The sequence below is a fragment of the Mobula hypostoma genome, chromosome 2 (assembly GCF_963921235.1).
Source record: "Mobula hypostoma chromosome 2, sMobHyp1.1, whole genome shotgun sequence".
NCBI classification, from domain to species: Eukaryota; Metazoa; Chordata; class Chondrichthyes; order Myliobatiformes; family Myliobatidae; genus Mobula; species Mobula hypostoma.
In genome coordinates, this window is record NC_086098.1 from 87,986,937 (window position 1) to 88,008,737 (window position 21,801).

General features: G+C 43.8%; 1 protein-coding gene across 13 annotated transcripts in view; it reads right to left on the bottom strand.

Annotated features, from left to right (window-relative positions):
• The window catches only part of dst (dystonin), a 637,976-nt gene that overhangs the window by 366,973 nt on the left and 249,202 nt on the right, over positions 1-21,801 (bottom strand). For all 13 annotated transcript variants that reach the window (XM_063040140.1, XM_063040054.1, XM_063040111.1 and 10 more), the window contains one exon: positions 1,750-1,916. In XM_063040140.1, coding sequence (XP_062896210.1) covers positions 1,750-1,916 — 167 coding nt within the window. The remainder of the gene's footprint in view (positions 1-1,749; positions 1,917-21,801) is intronic.

Here is a 21,801-nt window from a genome sequence, read left to right on the forward strand (position 1 = left end):
GATCAATCCATTTTGCTGTGTGGAATTCTGAATTTCAAATCAGAATTGGAATGGGAGGTTGGAAACAAATGACTGCAGGGTCAACAGCTCCTTCTGCTGAATGTATAATCATGTCAACCATATCATCTTCAGTAATGTCACTTTAATTATGCAATACTTTAACTGCAGAGATGGTTGGTGACTACTTTGCATTTGTAAAATACATCAAAACTTCCAGCCCCAGCACCCACCCAAGATGAACAATTATTCCAGCCCAATCTCGTTAACAAGTCATAAGAATAGCATGTTAATCAACCACAATAATGACATTTTCAATTATTCTTTCTTTACTGATTGGTGGAGAACAGTTTATGGCAATCTGTCTCATTAATGGTTGCAAAACACAGAACATAGCAGAGGTCTCCAAAGAAAACAAAATTAATTTTAATCTTTGTTTGAAAGGGAAGTATACCTCAATCATGTCTCCTCTTAGCCTCCCTCTCCCATCAGGGAAAATAGTCCAGGCTGCTCTGGCCTCTCTTCAGAACTGAAACACTCCATCCCAGGCAACATCTTGGCGAATCTCTTCTGCACCCTCTTCAGTGCTACCACATCCTTCCAATGGCACGGAGATCAGAGCTGTACTAGTACTCCAGCTGACGTTTGACCAATGCTATGCCCTGACTAGTGAAGGCCAGTATGCTTTCTTCACCATCTTATCTACATGTGCTGCCACCTTCAAGCATCTCTGGACTTGTACCAAAAAGTCCCTCTGTTCCTCAATACTCCATACTTCCAATTGCACTACCTCACATCTATCTAGATTAAATACAATGTGCCATCTATCCAGCCATTTCACCAACACATCGATATCACCACGTAGCATGAGATGCCTTTCCACTCTATCAACAGCTCCACCAGTCTTTGGTGCATTTTATAAGCATTAATTGACAGGAAGCTAAAATTGATCACTTAGTACAGGGAAAAGTAGTTCAGTTATGGCCCCAGTATTTATGAAAGGGTGGCCCAGCCTAAAACAGCCCCAGCCAGAGGACTAACTATTGTTTTGATAGCCAGCACACACCTGACATCAATTGTAGAGTCCTGTCAGAATTAGGTGATGCTTGACCTTTCCCCTTCATTCCTAGTTCTGAAGAAGGGTCTCGGCCCGAAAAGTCGGCTGCTTATTCATTTCCATAGATGCTTCCTGACTTGCTGAGTTCCTCCGGCATTTTGTTTGTGTTACTTGAGTTCTATCTTTGTCTTTCTTCTCCCTAAACTCTGTTGAGTTTGAAACCCACTACCAAATCACATCTCAAATCTTTCTGCTTTAAGAAAAACCTCCACATTTTCCAGTCTACTCATGAACCTAAGAACATAAGAAACATGAGCTAGAGCATCTTGCCCAACAACCCTGCTCCACCATTCAATAAGACCCTGGCTCATCTGGCCTTGGACTCAGCTCAACCTACCTGCCTTTTCCCCATAACTGTTAATTCATCTGCTATACAAAAATCTACAAAACTCTGTCTTAAATAGATTCAATGAGTTGGCCTCTACTTCTTCCGTGGGCAAAGAATTCCACAGAAGCATTGCTCTCTGGGAAAAAACAGTTTCTCCTCATCTTCATCTTAAATCTATTTCCACACACCATAAAACGATGTCTCCTAGTTCTGGTTTCACAACCTATTTTATATGAAACTCCACCCAAGGACAGAGAAGCCATGAGTTCATGGCAAGTTATATCATGCTGACTTGTGAAAGCTGTACCTGTATCTATGAATGATCGCATTGAATAGTCTGCCATCCCTCCAACACGAAGTGAAGTTCTCACACCGGATTCCAGTGTGGCCTTCTGCCGCTTGCTGTGACCACAGTAAAAGTTTCTCCTTTGCTGACATATCCTCAGACTCTCCCGTAACATGGATGTCAGAGATCTGAAAAACAAATTTGTAAGTTAAACAATCATTTGTGCTTCTGGTATCAAAAACCCCATCTTGAAGAGAGGGACAACATTAGCCACCCTCCAATCCACAGGAACTGATCCTGAATCTATAAAACATTGGAAAATGATTACCAATGCGTCCACGATTTCTAAAGCCACCTCCTTAAGCACCCTGGGATGCAGACCATCGGGTCCTGGGGACTTATCAGCCTTCAGACCCAACAGTCTATCCAACACCATTTCCTGCCTAATATAAATTTCCTTCAGTTCATCCATTACCCTAGGTCCTTTGGCCACTATTACATCTGGGAGATTGTTTGTGACTTCCCTAGTGAAGACAGATCCAAAGTACCTGTTCAACTCGACTGCCATTTCCTTGTTCCCCATAATAAATTCACCCTTTTCTGTCTTCAAGGGCCCAATTTTGGTCTTAACTATTTTTTTTCCTTTTCCTAAAGAAGCTTTTACTATCCTCCTTTACATTCTTGGCTAGCTTACCTTCGTACCTCATTTTTTCTCCGCATATTACCTTTTTAGTTATCTTCTGGTGCTCTTTAAAAGTTTTCCAATCCTCCGGCTTCTCACTCATCTTTGCTGTGTTATACTTCTTCTCTTTTATCTTTATACTGTCCTTTACTTCCCTTGTCAGCCACAGCCTCCTCTTACTCCCCTTAGGATCTTTCTTCCTCTTTGGAATGAACTGATCCTGCACCTTCTGCATTATTCCCAGAAATACCTGCCATTGTTGTTCCACTGTCATCCCTGCTAGGGTATTGTTCCATTGAACTTTGGCCAGCTCCTCCCTCATAGCTCCATAGTTCCCTTTGTTCAACTGCAATACAGACACTTCTGATTTTCCCTTCTCCCTCTCAATTTGTAGATTAAAACTTATCATATTATGGTCACTACCTCCTAATGGCTCTTTTACCTCGAGGTCCCTGATCAAATCTGGTTCATTGCACAACACTAAATCTAGAATTGCCTTCTCTCTGGTAGGCTCCAGTACAAGCTGTTCTAAGAATCCATCAAAAACTTTCAACTACCTCGTACAGGACACACAACCCAAAACAGTCAACACTCTTAAGATTAACACTCTGAATGTTAAAAGGCCTGAACAGATTAGATATGGCAAAGTTATTTCCCATGGTAGGGGATTCTAGGACAAGAGGGCACAACTTCAGGATTGAAGGACATCCATTTAGAACTGAGACACAGAGAAATTATTTTAGTCAGAGGGGGGTAAATCTGTGGAATTTGTTGCCACGAGCAGCTGTGGAGGCCAAGTCATTGAATGCATTTAAGGCAGAGATAGATAGGTTCTTGATTAGTCAGGGCATCAAAAGGTATGGGGAGAAGGCAGGGGAGTGGGGATGACTAGAAGAATTAGATCAGCCCATGATTGAATGGCGGAGCAGGCTCGATGGGCCGAATGGCCTACTTCTGCTCCTATATCTTATGATCTTATGATTCAGATTAGCCATTATCCAACCATCTGAACTGGTGTACAGAAAGCAACAGAATTTCCATAGCAATTTACCTAAGTCTTGTCAAAAATAAGTGCAGGAATCTTATGTACATGTTGAACTTCTGCACCAGTTAACAAACATGACAAGAAGCTCTTTCCATCAAGTCCCATTCTGAGCTAATGATCATGTACTTTATTTTGGATCATTTGCAGTTTTAGAAATCAACTGATGGAATGAGAGAGGGAATTTGTAGAATGCATTCAAGATGGCTTTTTAAGCAGCTTATGGTTGGGCCCACAAGGGAAAAGGCAATTCTGGATTAGGTGTCGTGTAATGAACCAGATTTAATTAGGGAGCTTAAGGTAAAGGAACCCTTAGGGGAGGTGAGAAAGATAATATGATAAAATTCCCCCTGCAATTTGAGAGGGAGAAGCTAAAGTTAGATGTATTAGTATTACAGTGGAGTAAAGGGAATTACAGGGACATGATAGAGGAGCTGGGCAAAGTTGATTGGAAGGTGACACTAGTAAAGGTGCTGGCAGAAAAGCAGTGGCTGGAGTTTCTGGGACCAATTTGAAAGGTGCAGGAGAGATACATCCCAAGGATGGAGTATTCTAAAGAGAGGATAAAGGGAAATGAGACTGTTAAGGACAACATAAAAGGAGAAGAGATGGCATTTAACATGACAAAAATTAATAGGAAGTCAGAGGATTGGAAAGCTTTTAAAAACCAACCAAAGGCAACTGAAAGAGCCATAAGGTGAGAAAGTATGAAATATGAAGGTAATTTAGGCAATAACATGAAAGAGGGTAACAGAAGTTTTTTTCAGACATATTAAGAGTAAAAAAGAGACGCGAGTGGATATTGGACCACTGGAAAATTATGCTGGAGAAGCAGTAATGGGGAACGAAGAAATGGCGGATAAACTTATTAAGTATTTTGCATGGAAGACACCAGCAATATGCTAGAAATTCAAGATGATCAGAGGGCAGATGTGAGTGTCATTGCTGTTATGAAGGAGAAGGTGCTTGGGAAGTTGAAAAGTCTGAAGGTAGATAAGTTACCTGAACCAGATAGACTACAACCCAGAGTTCTGAAAGAGGTAGCTGAATAGATTGTGCAAGTATGATGTTTCAAGAATCACTAGATTCTGGAATGGTTCTGAAGGACTGGGAATTGCAAATGTCACTCCACTCTTTAAAAAGGGAGGGAGGTAGAAGAAAGGAGATTATAGGCCAGTTAGCCTGACATCAGTGGTTAGGAAGAGGGTGAAGTCCATTATTAAGGATGAGGTTTTAAGGTACTTGGAGGTACATGATAAAATAGGCCGAAGTCAGCAGGGTTTCCTTAAAGGAAAATCTTTCCTGACTAATCTGTTCCAATTGTTTGAGGAAATAACAGGCAGGAAAGACAAAGGAGAGTCAGTGGATGTTGTTTACTTGGATTTTCAAAAGGCTTTTGACATGGTGCTGCACATGAAGCTGCTTAACAAGATAAGAGCCCAAGGTATTACAGGAAAGAAACTAGCATGGATAGAAGATTAGCTGCCTGGCAGGAAGCGAAGAGTGGGAATAAAAGGGGAATTTTCAGGTTGACTGCTGGTGATTAGCAGTGTTTGCCTGGGGCTAGTGTTGGGACCGCTTCCTTTCATGTTATATGACAAAGATTTGGATGACTGAATTGATGGCTTTGTAGCCAAGTTTGCAGATGATACAGAAATAGTTGGAGGGGCAGGTAGTGTGAGGAAGCAGGGAGTCTGCAGATGGACTTAAAATAGATTGGGAGAATAGGCAAAGAAGTGGCAGGTGGAATATAGTGTACAGACTGTATGATCATGAACTTTGGTAGAAGGAATAAACATGTATACTATTTCTAAACTGGGAGAAAATTCAAAACTCAGATGTGCAAAGGACTTGGGAACCCTTGTGCAGGATTCCCTAAAGGTTAATTTGACGGCTCTGGGCCTGTAGTTACTGAAGAATGGGGGGTGGGGATCTCATTGAAACCCATCAAATATTGAAAGGTCTAGATACAGTAGATGTGGAGAGGATATTTCCTATAGTGGGGGAGTGTAGGGCTAATGGACATAACCTCAGAATGGGGGGACATCCATTTACAACAGAGATGAGGAGGAATTTCTTTAGCTAGAGAGTGATGGACCTGTAGAATTCATTGCCACAGACAGCTGTGGTGTCAATAGGTATATTTAAAGTGGAGGTTATATGGTTCTTGATTAGTAAGGGCGTCAAAGGTTAGGGGGAGGCAGAAGAATGGTGCTGATCAGAAGGATAATAAATCAGCCATGATGGAATGGTGGCGCAGACCCAACAGGCCGAATGCCTAATTCTTTTCCTATGTCTTATTATGTGATGGTCTAAAAAGAGGGCAAGAGTCGAGTAAGTAAGAGATACAGCAGTTTAGTGATAAAACCATAACTATAAACAACACAAACGAAGCAGATGCAAACCTCCATAAACATCTTAAGTTCAATGCAATGCCTTTAGTTTTTCATTGACCTTGTGGACTTCCAACTAGGAAAAAAAAATTGGTATGAAGCCAAAATAAATGAATTTTTCACGGACTTAATTTGAACCCTTAAATGGCCCAAGTGGAAAATGAAAACAGCAAAAAAAATGTTGGTGAACGTTGAACTTGAGCAAACCTATGTACCATTCCTCAAGGCAAAATGAATAAAGTTGCATGGTTGCTGTAAAAGAGTGTCTAAGTCATCCTGGACATACCTGCCACAGCAGGGGTGCAACAGCAGCTCACCGGGTGGATTCCTGGGGCAGGGAAGGAGATTAACCAGAGTGGGTCTGTACTCTCTGGAGTTAATTGAATCAGGTCTCAAAGAAATACACAGGAACTTTCTCAGAGGTCTCTGGAAGCATGAGTCAAAGTCTCAAAATAAGTGGCTGATCATCCAGGACTGAGATGCAAAGAAATTTCTTCAGCTGGAGTGTTTTGAATCTCTATGATTCCTTACCCGAATGGGCAGATTGGCCTACATCACTCAGGATATTCAAAGCAAAGATCAATAGATTTTAAAATCTTAAAGTAGCAAAGGGACATGGGATTAGTGCAAGAAAGTGTCTTTAATGTCTTGACTTATTGAATGAAAGAACCGGCACAATGGCCTATTCTTCCTCCCGCTGTGAAAACCATTCTGTAACTAGATTGTACAAGTGAGCCACAGAACCTCTCTCACGGTAAATACCAATGGAGACTGGTCCTCTGATTCGTTACAGGTGGGTTGTCCGAGGAATAGGGGTATTGATGGGAATGCTGAAGGAAAATAAAACATAGGAAAGCCAGAGGGAAAAATAATTCCTTCTCTGAACATCTTCATCAAACAGCTTTGTTTACTCGGTATAAAGAGATTGAAGGTGTGAGAAAGCTTTACTAACTAGCAGTGTACAATCATATAACAACCTCTTTAGTGTCCTTGTGGAGCTTAATCATGGAATGGCTGACTGTGGGCAGTTGTGTGCAGGTCAAAGGTTGTTTAAAAATCCTACATAAAAATAACCATTACAAGGTTGGCAACATTTCATATATTTGAATCATTTGGCTTCTTACATCACTTCATTTGATTTTCTTTTAGCAATTTCCAAACTTGCAGTTTTCACCTCCTAGCAGTTCAGAAGATCTAACAAACTCTTTTTGGTTACATCACTGGCATTGGCCATGACTCAGATAATTACACCCTCGCTCCAAATCACAAGGATGTGGGTTCAAGTCCCAGTCCATAGCTTGAGTACAAGAGTCACGGTGAACTCTATGGCCATAATTTCTGGATACCGGCACAAGGGGAAACATGCTTCTACACTGCCAACCCTCTCATGACTTTATATGTGGCAATAACATCACTTCCCATTCTTCTGAACTCCAATATTCTAATAGTACAGCTTAATCAAACTTTCCCAGTATGACAATCCCTCCAACCCAGGAATGAACCTCATGAAACCTTTCAGAAGCTGGCTCCAATGCAGGCATATATAAATAAGAAGACCTAAATTACTTGCAGTACACCATATGGTGTCTTAAAAAGTGCAGTAAAGTTGCATCAAGACTTCACTGCTTTTATAATGACAACTAATATTCAATTTGAGTTCTTAATGACTTGCTTTGTCTGCGTGATTTTTGTGTTTTATGTCCATGGACACCTGGTCCCTCCGTGCAGTAGTGTTCTGTATCTCTCTTCATTTAAACTTTGTCCAATCTTCCTATCAAGGTAAGGGTAACCTAGTAATTCCCGACATCATACAACCATCAGCTAAATTGTGTCCACACTCTTCACTTCTGCCACACAACTTGCTTGCCTACTTACCTTTGTCTTATTGGGAAAATTAGCTATAATATAGTCTACATCAGCTGGAGAGAATCCATGTAAGTACAGTAGTTGAGGTCGCAACACTATTCCCTATGACAACCAAGGGCTGCTGCATGGTAGTGTAGCAGTTAGCGTGCCGCTATTACAGTGCCAGTGACCCAGGTTCAATTCACAACTCTGGCTATAAGGAATTTGTACGTTCTCCTCGTGACCATCTGGACTTCCTCTGGGTGCTCTGGGTTCCTCCCACTTTCCAAATACATATGTGTTAGTAGGTTGATTGGTCACATGGAAGTAATTGGGAGGCAGCAGCTTATTGGGCCAGAAGGGCCTGTACCTCCAAATAAAAACAAAATCTAAAAATTACCCATTTATCCTAATGCTGTTTCCGTTTGATAGCCAAAACTTCATTAAGCTAACATATGACCAACAACATCTCCTGCAATGAACTTTTATATGACATATTATTAAATGGATAATGGAAGTCCAAATATTTTACATCTACCTATCACCCTTATCCATCCTTCCACTTGTCAAGTAGGATTTCCCTTTCAACAAATGTATTGACTATGCCAAAGTGTACAATGATTTTTCTGAATGCTCTGTTGTTAATCCATTAATATATTCCAGCATTTTGTCCAATAATATTAGGCTAATAATAGACTCCAGTTCCTGTCTTCTGTCCCCCTAAGCGCTTGAATGGGGTATTACACTGACGTTTTTTCCTGAAAGGTAGCTCATTTCCAAAGATGACGATGAATTCATCCACAATCTCTGTAGCCACGGCTTTTGAGATCTTGGCTAGGTAGCAAACCATCAAATTCAAAGGGTTTCAGCATTTAGTCTTCTTAAACCCACAGAGGATGTTCTGAGGCATTATATTTTTCAAAACAAGAACAGTTTGCGTTTAACACACACAAAATGCCAGAGGAACTCAGCAGGACTAGAGAAAAAAAGATGAGGAGTAGATTTCAAAAGTGGTGGAAGGGGAGGGAAAAGCACAAGGTGACAGGTGAAACCAGGAGGGGGAGGGGTTTTATTTTCAGAAATATTTGTTGTCAGAAGCCCACCCGAATTGTCTTTGGCTTAAATCATTAACTCTTTCTACAGATACTGGCTTAAATTATTAACTCTTGCTACAGATGCTGCCCAACCTGCAGAGTTTCCTGTATTTTCTGGTTTTTTTAACTTCAGATTTTCAGTATCTGAAATGTTTTTAAACTTTCATTTGTTATTGTTTTTTCTAATTCTCCTATGCAGCTTTTTTGAATAAGTGAAAGTAATTAATGTATTACTAAAATCAAAGCATTGTGATCGACATTAAATCACACATATAAATATCAGCTAATTTGCAACCTTCATAGTTAAAATTCCTACTGGCAGCATACAGATGAAATGATGGCTCAGGTGAGTGAGGAGAGATCAAATCAGGTGGCAGAATCGGCTTGCAGACTGCGATTGGATCACAAGGCCAAGAGAGATAGGAGCAGAATTAGGCCATCGGCCCATTGAGTCTGCTCCGTCATTCAACCATGGCTGATTTACCCCATTAACTTGCTTTCTCCCCGGTGATGAAATAATTTGATAAATAACTAAGTATTTTCTAATCAAAACTGATATTGATCATAGAAGTTTGAAAACAAGAAATAGAAGTGTGTGATCATGTGACATGTTGGGCAGAAATACAGTACGAATGACCTCAGCTGGTAACCCATGGTCAGATAATGGGACAGTTTTCATGTCTCAAAAACTGGTCCTTCTCATTATCAATGTTGCTAAGAGCTGCATAATAACAGAATAATACAAACAGCTTCAAAATGCATTTCAATTATATGATGTGTCCAACACAGCTTATGGTAAAGGACTGAGGGGGGTTTCAACATCTGGAAAAATATTACAACCGTCCGAACATCTTGCCTTGAAAGCCTTTGGAGCACTGTTGACAGCTTTGGCTTCAGGACAACATAAATATTTTTGATATTTCCTTACTGGAAAAAATGAGCTGGAATTCATCCGGGATAATAATTTTGCTCCTGCATAGAATCTGCTTTCAGAACTCACAATGAGCCATTCTGCCAAAGCCACTGCACGCTCAGCCTTCGAGCACGTCGAGAAAGTTCAGCCAAGGCAATCCAATGTTCAGTTTAGGCCGTTAACAAATGATGTCACCTTCCATTCCTTTCAAATTCCGTTACTGTGCCCAACGGTCTACAAATTCCTCACACACATAAATTTACTCTGAGTACACTTAAGGACAGGGAGAAGGAATAAAAGGCTGAGAGAATGGGATAGGGGCAGGAACAGGGAAGAGGGACCCACAGCAGGTCAGAACAGATATTTTCAAAGCTTATCATCCCCACAGTGATTGTTGGATTCACATATAAGTCAAAGTACTGTATGTATATGTCACTATATAACTTTAAGATTCACTTTCTTGCAGCCATTTACAGGTAAAATAATGAAATACAGTAAAATATATGAAAAATCATGCATGAATAAAGACTGGCAAACAACTAATGAGGAAAAGAGGACAAATTTTACAAAAAAGTAATACAGAGAACATGAAGAGTACTTCTTCCTATAGATGCGTTCACCAGCATTTTTGGTGTATGTTGCATGAATTGCAGAGTCCTTGAAAGTGTAGATTGTGGAATCAGTTTAGGGTTGAGGTGAGTGAAGTTATCCACACTAGTTTAGGAACCTGATGGTTGTAGGGTAATAACTGTTTCTGAACATGATGTTGTGGTACCTCATGCCTGATATTAGAAGTGAGAAGAGAGCCTGGCCTGGACAGTGGAGGTCTTTGATGACAGACACTGCTTTCTAATGGCAGCACTCCTTGTAAATGTGCTCAATGGAGGGAGGGCTTAGCCTGAGATGGAGTGAGTAACCATGTTATGAGCATTCTTCTCACGTCAAACTCCAGAATCATCGTTTCCTGTTAGCATATTGCTACAGCAGCTCATTCTATTGAGCTGGGAGTTTATCGCCCAAAGAAGGTCATGATCAAATCAACTATGAACGTCTCAAGAGACTGTACATCCCACTCCTGCTCCTAGTCTTACATGGAATATTCACAGTTTGAGAGGAAGTCAATAAAAGGAAACAGCAGATGCTGGAGACTGGGTGCAGAGTAGAACAGTTATAGAGCCACTTCTTCACAATGCCAGAAACCCGGCTTCAATCCTGACCTTGGGTGTTGTCTGCATAGACTTTGCACATCATTGTCCAATTTAAGTATTAAAGATTAATCTTTATAAATTAACTTTATTTGCCACAGGTACCTTGAAACATGCATGTGACAATCCAGTCACACCATACATGTGACCGTGTTGATTGCTGATACAAACAAATGGGTCATTTGCATCGACAATCAACAGGATTTGCTGGGGGCTCCCCTGAGATGCACCAGTGTTGATCGTCAGCGAGGAGGAGATATTATCACCAATCCGCACATATTGAGGTCTTCCGGTTAAGAAGCCAAGGATCCAATTGCAGAGGGAGGTACAAAGGCCCAGGTTCTGTAGATTGTTGAACATGGCGTGTCTACAACTTACGAACCAAAACCCATACATTTTTGGAGTATGGGAGGAAACATCTCACAGACAGCAGTGGGAATTGAACTTGGGTTGCTAGTACTGTAAAGCATCATGTGAATCACTACACTACCGTGCCACAGACAATAAAGACAGTTTATTGTCACAGACACAGGGCTATGTATGCACAGGTTCAATGAAAATTTAACTTGCAGCAACATCACAGGCACGTAGCCTAACAGACACAACATTCACAAGAAAAACATATACAGTATCATACAAGGAACACAATTTGAACACAAACAGTGACAACTGTAGTGCAAGTTAGTCAACGTTCCCTCTAATCTTTTTACAGCTGAGCAGACTAACCGTTGCTCTGACAAGAAAGTTTTATGCAGCCTGAAAACTACGTGCAACATTAAGTATTTTTTTGTAATATCCACATAGAATGAATATCGGGAATGCATATGTTTCACCGAGACATGGTTACCGGAGCAAATCCCAGATTCCGACGCTACTGTGAATGGGCTTTCAACGATACAATACAGTGCAGTAAGAGGAAGGGAGGTGGGCTCTCTGTGCTTGTGGAATCCCAGTCACATTTCTGTGAAAGAACAAATCTGCAGTCTGGACATCGAACTGCATGCTGTGAGTTTCCCTCCGTTTTATCTACTGTGTGAGTTAAGCCACACCATATTGCTTGTTGTCTACATTCCACTTTCCCAATGCAGTCCCAATGCTGCATATGACATCATACACACTACCATCATGAGAGTCCGGATTCAACACCCCAATGTGTTCATTGCAGTATCAGGAAACTTCAACCACGTTTCTCTCTCAACAACCCTACCCACCTTCGATCCGTTTGTCAAGTGTCATACAAGAGAAAATAAAATATTGGCTCTCTTGTATGCAAATATTAAAGATGCATACAACTCTACAGCTCTGCCCCCACTTGGAAGATCAGAGCACAGCCTGGTTCTCCTCATGTATAAGCCCAAAGTACAGCAACAGCTAGCTACCACCAAGATAGTAAAGAAATGGTCTCCAGAGGCCACTGAAACCTTGAAGGGTTGCTTTGAGGTTACTGACTGGAATATGCTTTGTTAAATATATGGGGAGGTCATTACTGGTTGCATCACTGGCGACATCAACTTCTGTATTGACACAGTAACACCATCAAGGACTATTCACTGCTTCCCTAACAACAAGCCATGAGTCACCAGTGATCTAGAGGCTCTTCTCAACCACAAAAAGAGAGCTTTTAGATCAGGAGACAGGGAGGAATTGAAACATGTGCAGAGGGAGCTAACAGAGAAGACTGAGGTGGCTAAAGAGGAATACAGGAGAGAGCTGGAGAACAAGTTTGGGCAAAGTAGCACACGGGAGGTGTAGAGAGGCATGAAGAACATCACTGGTTTCAATCAGCCTAGCTGCAGAGCAACCCTAGAATGCAGCTGTGAATGGGCTAAGAAGTTAAACCAATTCTTCAATTGGTCTGACAATTATCATTCTGTTCACAGCCCCCTCAGCTCACCCCTCAGTCACCCAATGCTCCCTCAACATCAATGCCTCCCCTCCTTTCTCTTTCCCTCTCCAATTCAACATGTGGATGAATAACACAGACTACCACTATCTACACCCCCTCCTTGACCTGCACCTACTATTCACACCTCCACATACCAGCTGCTATCATCCCAATCTTCACCTCCCCCAGCCCCCACCTTCCACCAACTCGCCAGTCATCATGGACTCACCTTCACTACTGAGCAAGTGAGAAGGCACGAGGGAAACTCAGACACAGCAAAGCTTTGGGATCGGATGGTGTGAACATCAAGGTCCTGAAGGAGTGTGCTAAGAAGGGCCCCAAATAGTCCTTCCAAGTGAAGCAACACTTCACTTGTGAGTCTGTTGGGGCCATCTATTGCATCCGGTGCTCCCGGTGCGGCCTCCTCTACATCGATGAAACCTGACGCAGATTGGGGGACCACTTCGTCGAGCACCTCCACTCCATCCGCCACACCAGACAGGGTCTCCCAGTAGCCACCCACTTCAACTCTGCTTCCCATTCCCATTCAGATATGTCCATACGTGGCCTCCTCTATTGCCATGATGAGGCTAAAATCAGGTTGGAGGAGCAACGCCTCATATACCGTCTAGGTAGTCTCCAGCCCCTTGGTATTGTTACGTACCCCGTAACTGGGTTGCCAAACCAGCAGAAATGGATCACTCAGTTGGAGTCTGGAGTACTAGGACTAAGAAAGTTTTATTAAAGAAACAAGCAACACAGTAATCGAAAGGATAATAAATGCAACAATTCAACAATGATAACCACACATGTGCACAGAATTAAGATAACAGCATCAATCAAGCTCTATCGTTGTCTAGGGGTTAAATGACCAATTTCAAAATGACTCAAAGTTCAGTCCAGTTTGTAGTTCAGTTCGCAGTAATCGTTGTCATGGCGATGGACAAGGTGGGGAAGAGAGACATAGAATAGGAACAACTCATCATTCAGCACAGCTTCACTCACAGACCAGCGAGATGGCTCACAAACAGCATTTGGGCGGGTCCTTGGTGATGTCACCTGAGGTCACCGACTGTGACCCCTCCTCCAGATGCGGTCGATCCTCTGCAGTGAACCCGGCACCCAGGCAAGGGCGGACACACACCGGGTTCCCGCTGATCGTACCTTTCCACCCTTGTCGTTGTCTGGCACTTCTCACCCACTCGTGAGAAGCGCACCGCTTCCAGGGTCTCGTTACCTCGGGTGGCGTGTGTCTGTCTTAGCGAACCTGTCCCTTTTTATCCCCCTGCTGGGGTATCGCCTGTCCATCACTTCAAACAGTTCAGGGTTCAAAGGGGGGAGCCGCTCCAGACAGCTCTCCCTCCCACATCCCTTCATTACACATCTCCCGACGCTGCTCCATTGTTCCTTATCTCTCCTTCCCCTGAGGGCAGGTGGCAGACCAACTGCTGATGCCACTGATGCTAGCCCAGGCCAGCAAACATCTTAATTTTATGTGTATTCTCGTAACACTTCCCCCCTTTAAGGATTTTTACCGGGAGGTAAAAATTACAAACATGACTACATTATCTGATACATACACAATATACATCTTTAACAGTTATTTAGCTAATACAGAGAATTTGAAGCTGTCAACACCTTGACAGACAGTCATCACATTTTCTGTTCCTTTTACACGTGTTATTAATAATCCCTTAGACCAGGCTCCAACTCAGCAAACTTCATAGTGGCCAAAAACACTGATGAATTGCGACCAATGTAACCTCTCATTTGGTTTTGTCCCGGACCACAATAACAAGGGTCGTCCCATTCCGACTCAATTTTCTCTCGCAAGGGCTTAGTAGGAGGGGGACGGGTATTGACCGCAGAGTTATTGCAAAACTTCCTGCAGTACCTCACCATCTCCAAAAGCCTTCTGAGGGCCCTCTTGTCTGTCGGGGTTGGGAGGTCAGCGATAGCCTGCACTGTAGCTTGCATCACTGCCAGCTGCCCCTGTGTCACCACAATTCCCAGGTAAGTGACATTCGTGTGGCCGAATTCATTTTTTCCAAGGTTCACTATCAAGCTGGCTTCAGACAGCCGTGTTAAATTGCCAATACACACCTCTGTGTTCATCAGCCCTTTAGTCACTGAATTACTCGAAAAATATGGGTGTTGTTTACTTGGCTGCCCTATTGTAACAGACATAACCCAACGTCCCAGTTCTTTGCATTTCCTCGGGACAATCAAACACATGGGTGCGAGTCGTTTAATTACTCCTTCGGGGATTAAGGGAGAGACCTTATCAGTAGACCTGGCCAAAACAATAGCCTTCTCCCATCTGACCGTTCCCATCCTAGTCTTTTCAAAATGGTTCTTTTCTCTTATCAAGGGGCCCCTAGCTTCATTGATTTCCACGCTAACACCGACTAGGTTTGTTAGCATATCAAAAGCCGGTGACCGTCTCAGTTCGCGTCGGTCATGATCAATAACATTTTTCCCCCTGGGCAGCCGGTAACTCTCTTTCATGATTCCACCAACTGTTTCCTCCAGCACCGCAAAATGTCCACCGGGGGGTACCTCGTGGGCCATGTTAAAAACCTCATCCCCATAACTCTTTTGCACCACCCCCCACTCCTCATCTGCGGATGCTGTACTTGATTTCCCTTTCTTCCTTAGCACTTCCTCATCCGCACAATAGCCTACTAGTTCCCTTGTCAAGGCTGTGTCAGAGAGAGCGGTCTCGGCAAAAACCATCAGCCCCTCGTCTCGCTCCTGCGTCTGCACAAATTCTTTCCTGGCTACTGCTACGTCCGTCCCAGCTCCCTCACTACCTCTTATCTCACTACACCCTGTCTCATACAAGGTTGGCAGAAATGTTTCAGCCAAATTCACCATCGCGGGCGGGGCCTCCATGCTGGCAGGCTGACCCGTCAATCTCACGACTGGGAACACGATTCCTCCGGCGATGTCATTACCGAGCAAGACTTCCACGTCTTTCATCGGTAATTCGGACCTCACCCCGATCGTGACTAGTCCAGAGACCAGGTTGCTCTGTAAATGTATCTGGTGCAAAGGGACTGACTCTGTCCCTTCCCCAACACCTTTGACCTCTACCTCCCCAGTCTGGGTCTCTGAGCTAAACTCTAATACACTCTTCAGTATTAGTGACTGACACGCTCCCGTGTCTCTCCAGATCCGCACTGGAACTGGTTTTAACCTCTTTTTCACTGACACCAGTCCGGCCGAGATAAACCTCTCGCGCCCTTCCTGGACTTTTTCAGACCTGTCCTTCCCTAGCGGTTCGCTTAACAGCTCAATACAGCCATTCAAAATTTCCGCTTTTCCTTTCCCCGTCTCCTTCCTTGGGGCAAAGCACCTGGACGCAAAGTGTCCGACTTTCCCACAATTATAACAGACGACTCCAGGAGACTTCCTACCAGACTGCTCCCGGTCTACCTTATCCTTTTCACTAGTCCCCGGCTTACTTTCTGACTTTTCCGGTGGACTCTCCCCGCCGTCCTGACTACCCTTCTGGTAGCCTTTACTCGGGGCAACCTTCATTTTATGCGTCAACGCATACTCATCCGCTAACTTAGCAGTTGCGGTTAACGTGGCTGCCTCTTTCTCATCGAGGTAGGGTCTCATACCCTCAGGGACACAACCTTTAAACTGCTCAATCAGAATCAGCTGCAGCAGTCTGTCGTAATCCCCCTCTACCCCTTTCGAGGCGCACCAACGCTCACAATATGTTTGCATCTCACGAGCAAACTCCAAATACGTGCGGTCCCACCGCTTCCTCGCATTCCGGAACCTCTGCCGGTATGCCTCCGGGACCAACTCATAAATCCTGAGGATGGCCTCCTTCACCACCTCATACTTCTGGGCATCTTCCGCGGATAAAGCGGAGTAAGCTTGTTGGGCCTTCCCTTTCAGTACACTCTGAAGTAAAACAACCCACTTATCCCTCGGCCAGTCCTGACTTATGGCCACTTTTTCGAAATGGAGAAAGTACCGATCCACATCGGTATCGTCAAATGGGGGAACCAGCCTAACCTCCTGGGTCGCCCGGAACCCTCCACCTTGGTTCGGCACGAGCCCCTGCTCGGCCCTTATCTTTAACTTCTCCAGCTCAAATTCCCTTTCCCTCTGTTTCTCCTCTCTCTCCAACTGTCTGTCCCTCTCTCTCTCTTCTCTCTCCAACTGTCTTTCTCTCTCTTGCCTTTCTACCTCTTTCTCTCTCTCCCGCCTTTCTAACTCTCTCTCTTTGTGTTCTAACTGCCGTACCCGGAACTCGTGCTCGAGTCTCAGTTTTTCAAGCTGTACCTGTACCGCGTCTCCAGCAGGTTTTTCAATAGACACCTCCCCCAGCTCACCTTGGGGAAAAACACCTTTAGATACATAGTGCTCTACAATAGCTCTGTGTATCTCCTCTCTCCTCATTGTCGACTTCACCTTAGCAAGATTCACCCGTTTTGCCACAGCTATCAATTCCGATTTCCTGGCATCCTCTAATGCCTCCAAGGTCGGCGCCTTTATAAATTCCTCAACCTCCATTTCTGCTGTTTGTCTTTTCTTTCTTTTGGGAATTTTAACCCAATCAATTTACTCCGTCCCAAATTTAGCGTTCAAAATCCCGGACGAGCCCCCACTTATGTTACGTACCCCGTAACTGGGTTGCCAAACCAGCAGAAATGGATCACTCAGTTGGAGTCTGGAGTACTAGGACTAAGAAAGTTTTATTAAAGAAACAAGCAACACATTAATCGAAAGGATAATAAATGCAACAGTTCAGCGATGATAAACGCACATGTGCACAGAATTAAGATAACCGCATCAATCAAGCTCTATCGTTGTCTAGGGGTAAATGACCAATTTCAAAATGACTCAAAGTTCAGTCCAGTTTGTAGTTCAGTTCGCAGTAATCGTTGTCATGGCGATGGACAAGGTGGGGAAGAGAGACATAGAATAGGAACAACTCATCATTCAGCACAGCTTCACTCACAGACCAGCGAGATGGCTCACAAACAGCATTTGGGCGGGTCCTTGGTGATGTCACCTGAGGTCACCGACTGTGACCCCTCCTCCAGATGCGGTCGATCCTCTGCAGTGAACCCGGCACCCAGGCAAGGGCGGACACACACCGGGTTCCCGCTGATCGTACCTTTCCACCCTTGTCGTTGTCTGGCACTTCTCACCCACTCGTGAGAAGCGCACCGCTTCCAGGGTCTCGTTACCTCGGGTGGCGTGTGTCTGTCTTAGCGAACCTGTCCCTTTTTATCCCCCTGCTGGGGTATCGCCTGTCCATCACTTCAAACAGTTCAGGGTTCAAAGGGGGGAGCCGCTCCAGACAGCTCTCCCTCCCACATCCCTTCATTACACATCTCCCGACGCTGCTCCATTGTTCCTTATCTCTCCTTCCCCTGAGGGCAGGTGGCAGACCAACTGCTGATGCCACTGATGCTAGCCCAGGCCAGCAAACATCTTAATTTTATGTGTATTCTCGTAACAGTATGAACATAGAATTCTCCAACTTCCGGTAATTCCCTCCCCCTCACTTCCCCTATCCCTATGTCACTCTTCCCCCTCCCCCAGCTGCCTATCACCTCCCTCATAGTTCCGCCTCCTTCTACTACCCATTGTGTTTTCCCCTATTCCTTCTTCACCTTTCCTGCCTATCACCTCCCTGCTTCCCCCTCCTCCACCCCTTTATCTTTCCCCTTACTAGTTTTTCACCTGGAACCTACCAGCCTTCTCCTTCCCACCCTCCCCCCACCATCTTTATAGGGCCTCTGTCCCTTCCCTCTTCAGTCCTGACGAAGGGTTCCGGCCCGAAACGTTGACTGATCATTTCCACGGATGCTGCCCGACCTGCTGAGTTCCTCCAGCGTGTTGTGAGTGTGCTAAGCAGTTGTGTGGAGTTCTCCAGTGCACTTTCAATCTGAGTCTCAGCCTGAAATGGGTACCGACTGTGTGGAAAACATCATGTGTAATCCCAGTACTCCAGAAGGGCCAACCGAAAGTCTTTGCTGACTTCTTTCCAGCGGCCCTGACCTCACACATCATGAAGACTCTAGAGAGGCTGGTCCTGGCTCACCTCCGACCCCTGGTCAGATCAGCCCTCAGTCCCCTGCATTTTGCCTAACTGGAGCACACTGGAATGAACAATGCTGTCATCTACCTGCTGAACAGAGCCTACTCCCATTTGTATAACCAGAGCCGCACTGTGAGGATCATGTTTTTTGATTTCTCAAGCGCCTTCAAAACCATACAGCCCTCATTGCTGGAGGAAAAGCCCTGTTCAATGGGTTGGCAATCACATTGTATCCTGGATAATGGACTACCTCACTGGCAGACCACAGTGTGTACAGCTTCAGAGCTCTGTGTCAGACCTGGCTATCATCAGCACTGGGGTCCCACAGAGGACTATGCTAGCTCTCTTCCTGTTTACTCTGTATACCTCAGACTTTAATACAACACTGAGTCATGTCATCTACAGAAACTCTCCCATGACTCAGCAATAGTTTGGTGTATAAAGGAAAGCCAGGAGGATGAATACAGAGCCCTGTTGCAGGACCTTGTTAAATGGTGCAAGCTGAATGATCTGCAGCTAAACATGAGCCAGACAAAGGAGATGGTGATGGACTTTAGGAGGACTAAGCCTGCATTGCTCCCTGTTACCATTGATGGTGAGGAGGTGGATGTGGTGAGGATCTAAAGGTACCTGGGGGTGCAACTGGATGACAGACTTGAGTGGAGCACCAATATAGAGGCTGTGTACAAGAAGGGTCAGTGTCACCTCTACTGGCTTTGTTTTTGGAGTCAAACTGGACACAGTGGAGGCTGTGGTATAACAAAGGATCTGGCAATTCTGGAGAATGTTTCTCACCCTCACCCATTTTGGCTGTACAGTAGAACACTTATAAGAATATACTAAGACAACTGTGCTGCTTCAAAGAGCACTATATGAGGTCATTCTTACCCTTGGCCATTATGCTCTATAAGGAGTCAACCGATAGCCAGGGAAGTGTGACCTCCTCCTGTTAGACTGTTTGTGGTAACTTACTTTTGATTCATTCTACTTCTCTTCTAATATTTATATCTCTGCACTTGTAATGCTACTGTGACACTGAAATCTCCTTCGGAACCAATAAAGATTCCATCAGTCTCTCTGTCAAACACAAACCGCAACTCACAATAGATGTAAACAACATCAGGCAGTCAAAGCAACTGACAGGCACAACAGTGAAAGTAAACTGTTTTTGCTAAATAACGTCAATGTTCAGCAGGCTGATAGTTCATTAACAATGAGCTAACAACTTCCATTCAGTGCTTATTGTTACAATTTGTAACAGCTGTAACTTGAAACACTGAAAACGTAAATACATTGAAGCTCTAAAATGTTTCAAAGTAAAGGTTGTGGTACATTTATTATTTAGAAAACTTATGGATTACATTCATTAACACATTGTTAATTACAGGGTATTTCACAATTATATTAACATAGATTTCAAAATTATATTAGCAGAATTTCAAACTTATTTTAACATCATATAAAAGAAAAATCCAGCTGTGTAGCAACAAGGGAGCTGCGCACCCATGCAGCTTACAGGGAACAATGTCTGCCACTGTCTTTATGGCGTTTGTATATTCTCTTCATGACAGTGCAGGTTTCCTCCGGGTGCTCTGGTTTCCTCCCACATTTCAAACACATACGGATTAATAGGTTAATTGGTCACATGGCTGTAATTGACAACAGCAGAGTTTAACCTAGGTTGCTGGTGCTGTAACAAACAAATACTATGAAAGGATTTGCATTTTGAGTCTAAAAGAAATGAACAAAAATGAACATGACTAGCCTGGCCTTGGTCCAAAATACAAACACTGACTTTAGAAAGGGTTTTGCTGTGGAATTTACTGGGCAATAATACTTCACAAGTACTTCATTTCCTGCAAAATTCCTAGATGTCTTCTCTCTCCCCTCAACCCCAGCTCCTTCTCTCTCTCTCTCCATACTCCTCTCTCTCTCCACCAGCTCCTTCTTTCTCTCTCTCCACCAGCTCCTTCCCTCTCCCCACAGCTTCAGCTCTCTCTCCCCCAACTCCTTCTCACCTTCATTCATTCTTTGCTCCACTTCTTTTCCCTCACATAACACTATTAAGACCATAAGATATACGAGCACAATTGGTTGGCACCGCCATTTCATCATGGCTGATCCAATTTTCCTCTCAGCCCCAATCGCCTGACTTCTCCCCGTATCCCTTCATGCCAATCAAGAATCTATCAACTTCTGCCTTTAATATACATAAAGACATGGCCAACACAGCTGCCTGTGGCAAAGAATTCCGCATTCACCACTCTGGCTAAAGAAATTCCTCATCTCCATTCTAAAAGGATGCCCCTCCGTTCTGATGCTTAAACCCTGGTCTTACGCTCTCCCACCATAGGAAACATCCTCTCCACATTCACTTTTTCAAGGCCTTGCACTACTCAATAGGTTTCAATGAGGTCACCCCTCATTCTTCTGAATACCAGTGAGCATTGGCCCAGAGCCATCTTCTTCTTCTTCTTCATGTGCCTTGCGTGTTACACACTTCAGCGATCATGGCTCTCCACATCGAACGATCCCACGCAGCATCAATGATATCGCGCACACTTAGATCTGTTAGTTCTTTCACTGTGTCCATCCATTTTCTTCTTTCCCTTTCTCTTCTGCGTTTCCCAGGCATTCAGCCTTGTAATGTAAGGCATTCTAGTTCTCCCTTTCTGATGACACGGCCCAGGAATTTAAGTTTCCTCTCATTTAATGTTCTCATTAAAGATCTTTTTGTATGGCATGTTGGAATAGTGTGTCATTAGTCACCCTATCTCTATATGATATTTTCAGCATTCTTCTAAGAAACCACATTTCTGTTACTTCTAAGTTTCTTTGGAGTTCTGGTGTTATAGTCCATGTTTTGGAAACATACAGCAAGATTGACCGGATGTAACATTTTAGTAGCCTAAGCCTTGTTGTCATAGAAATGTGTCTGTTG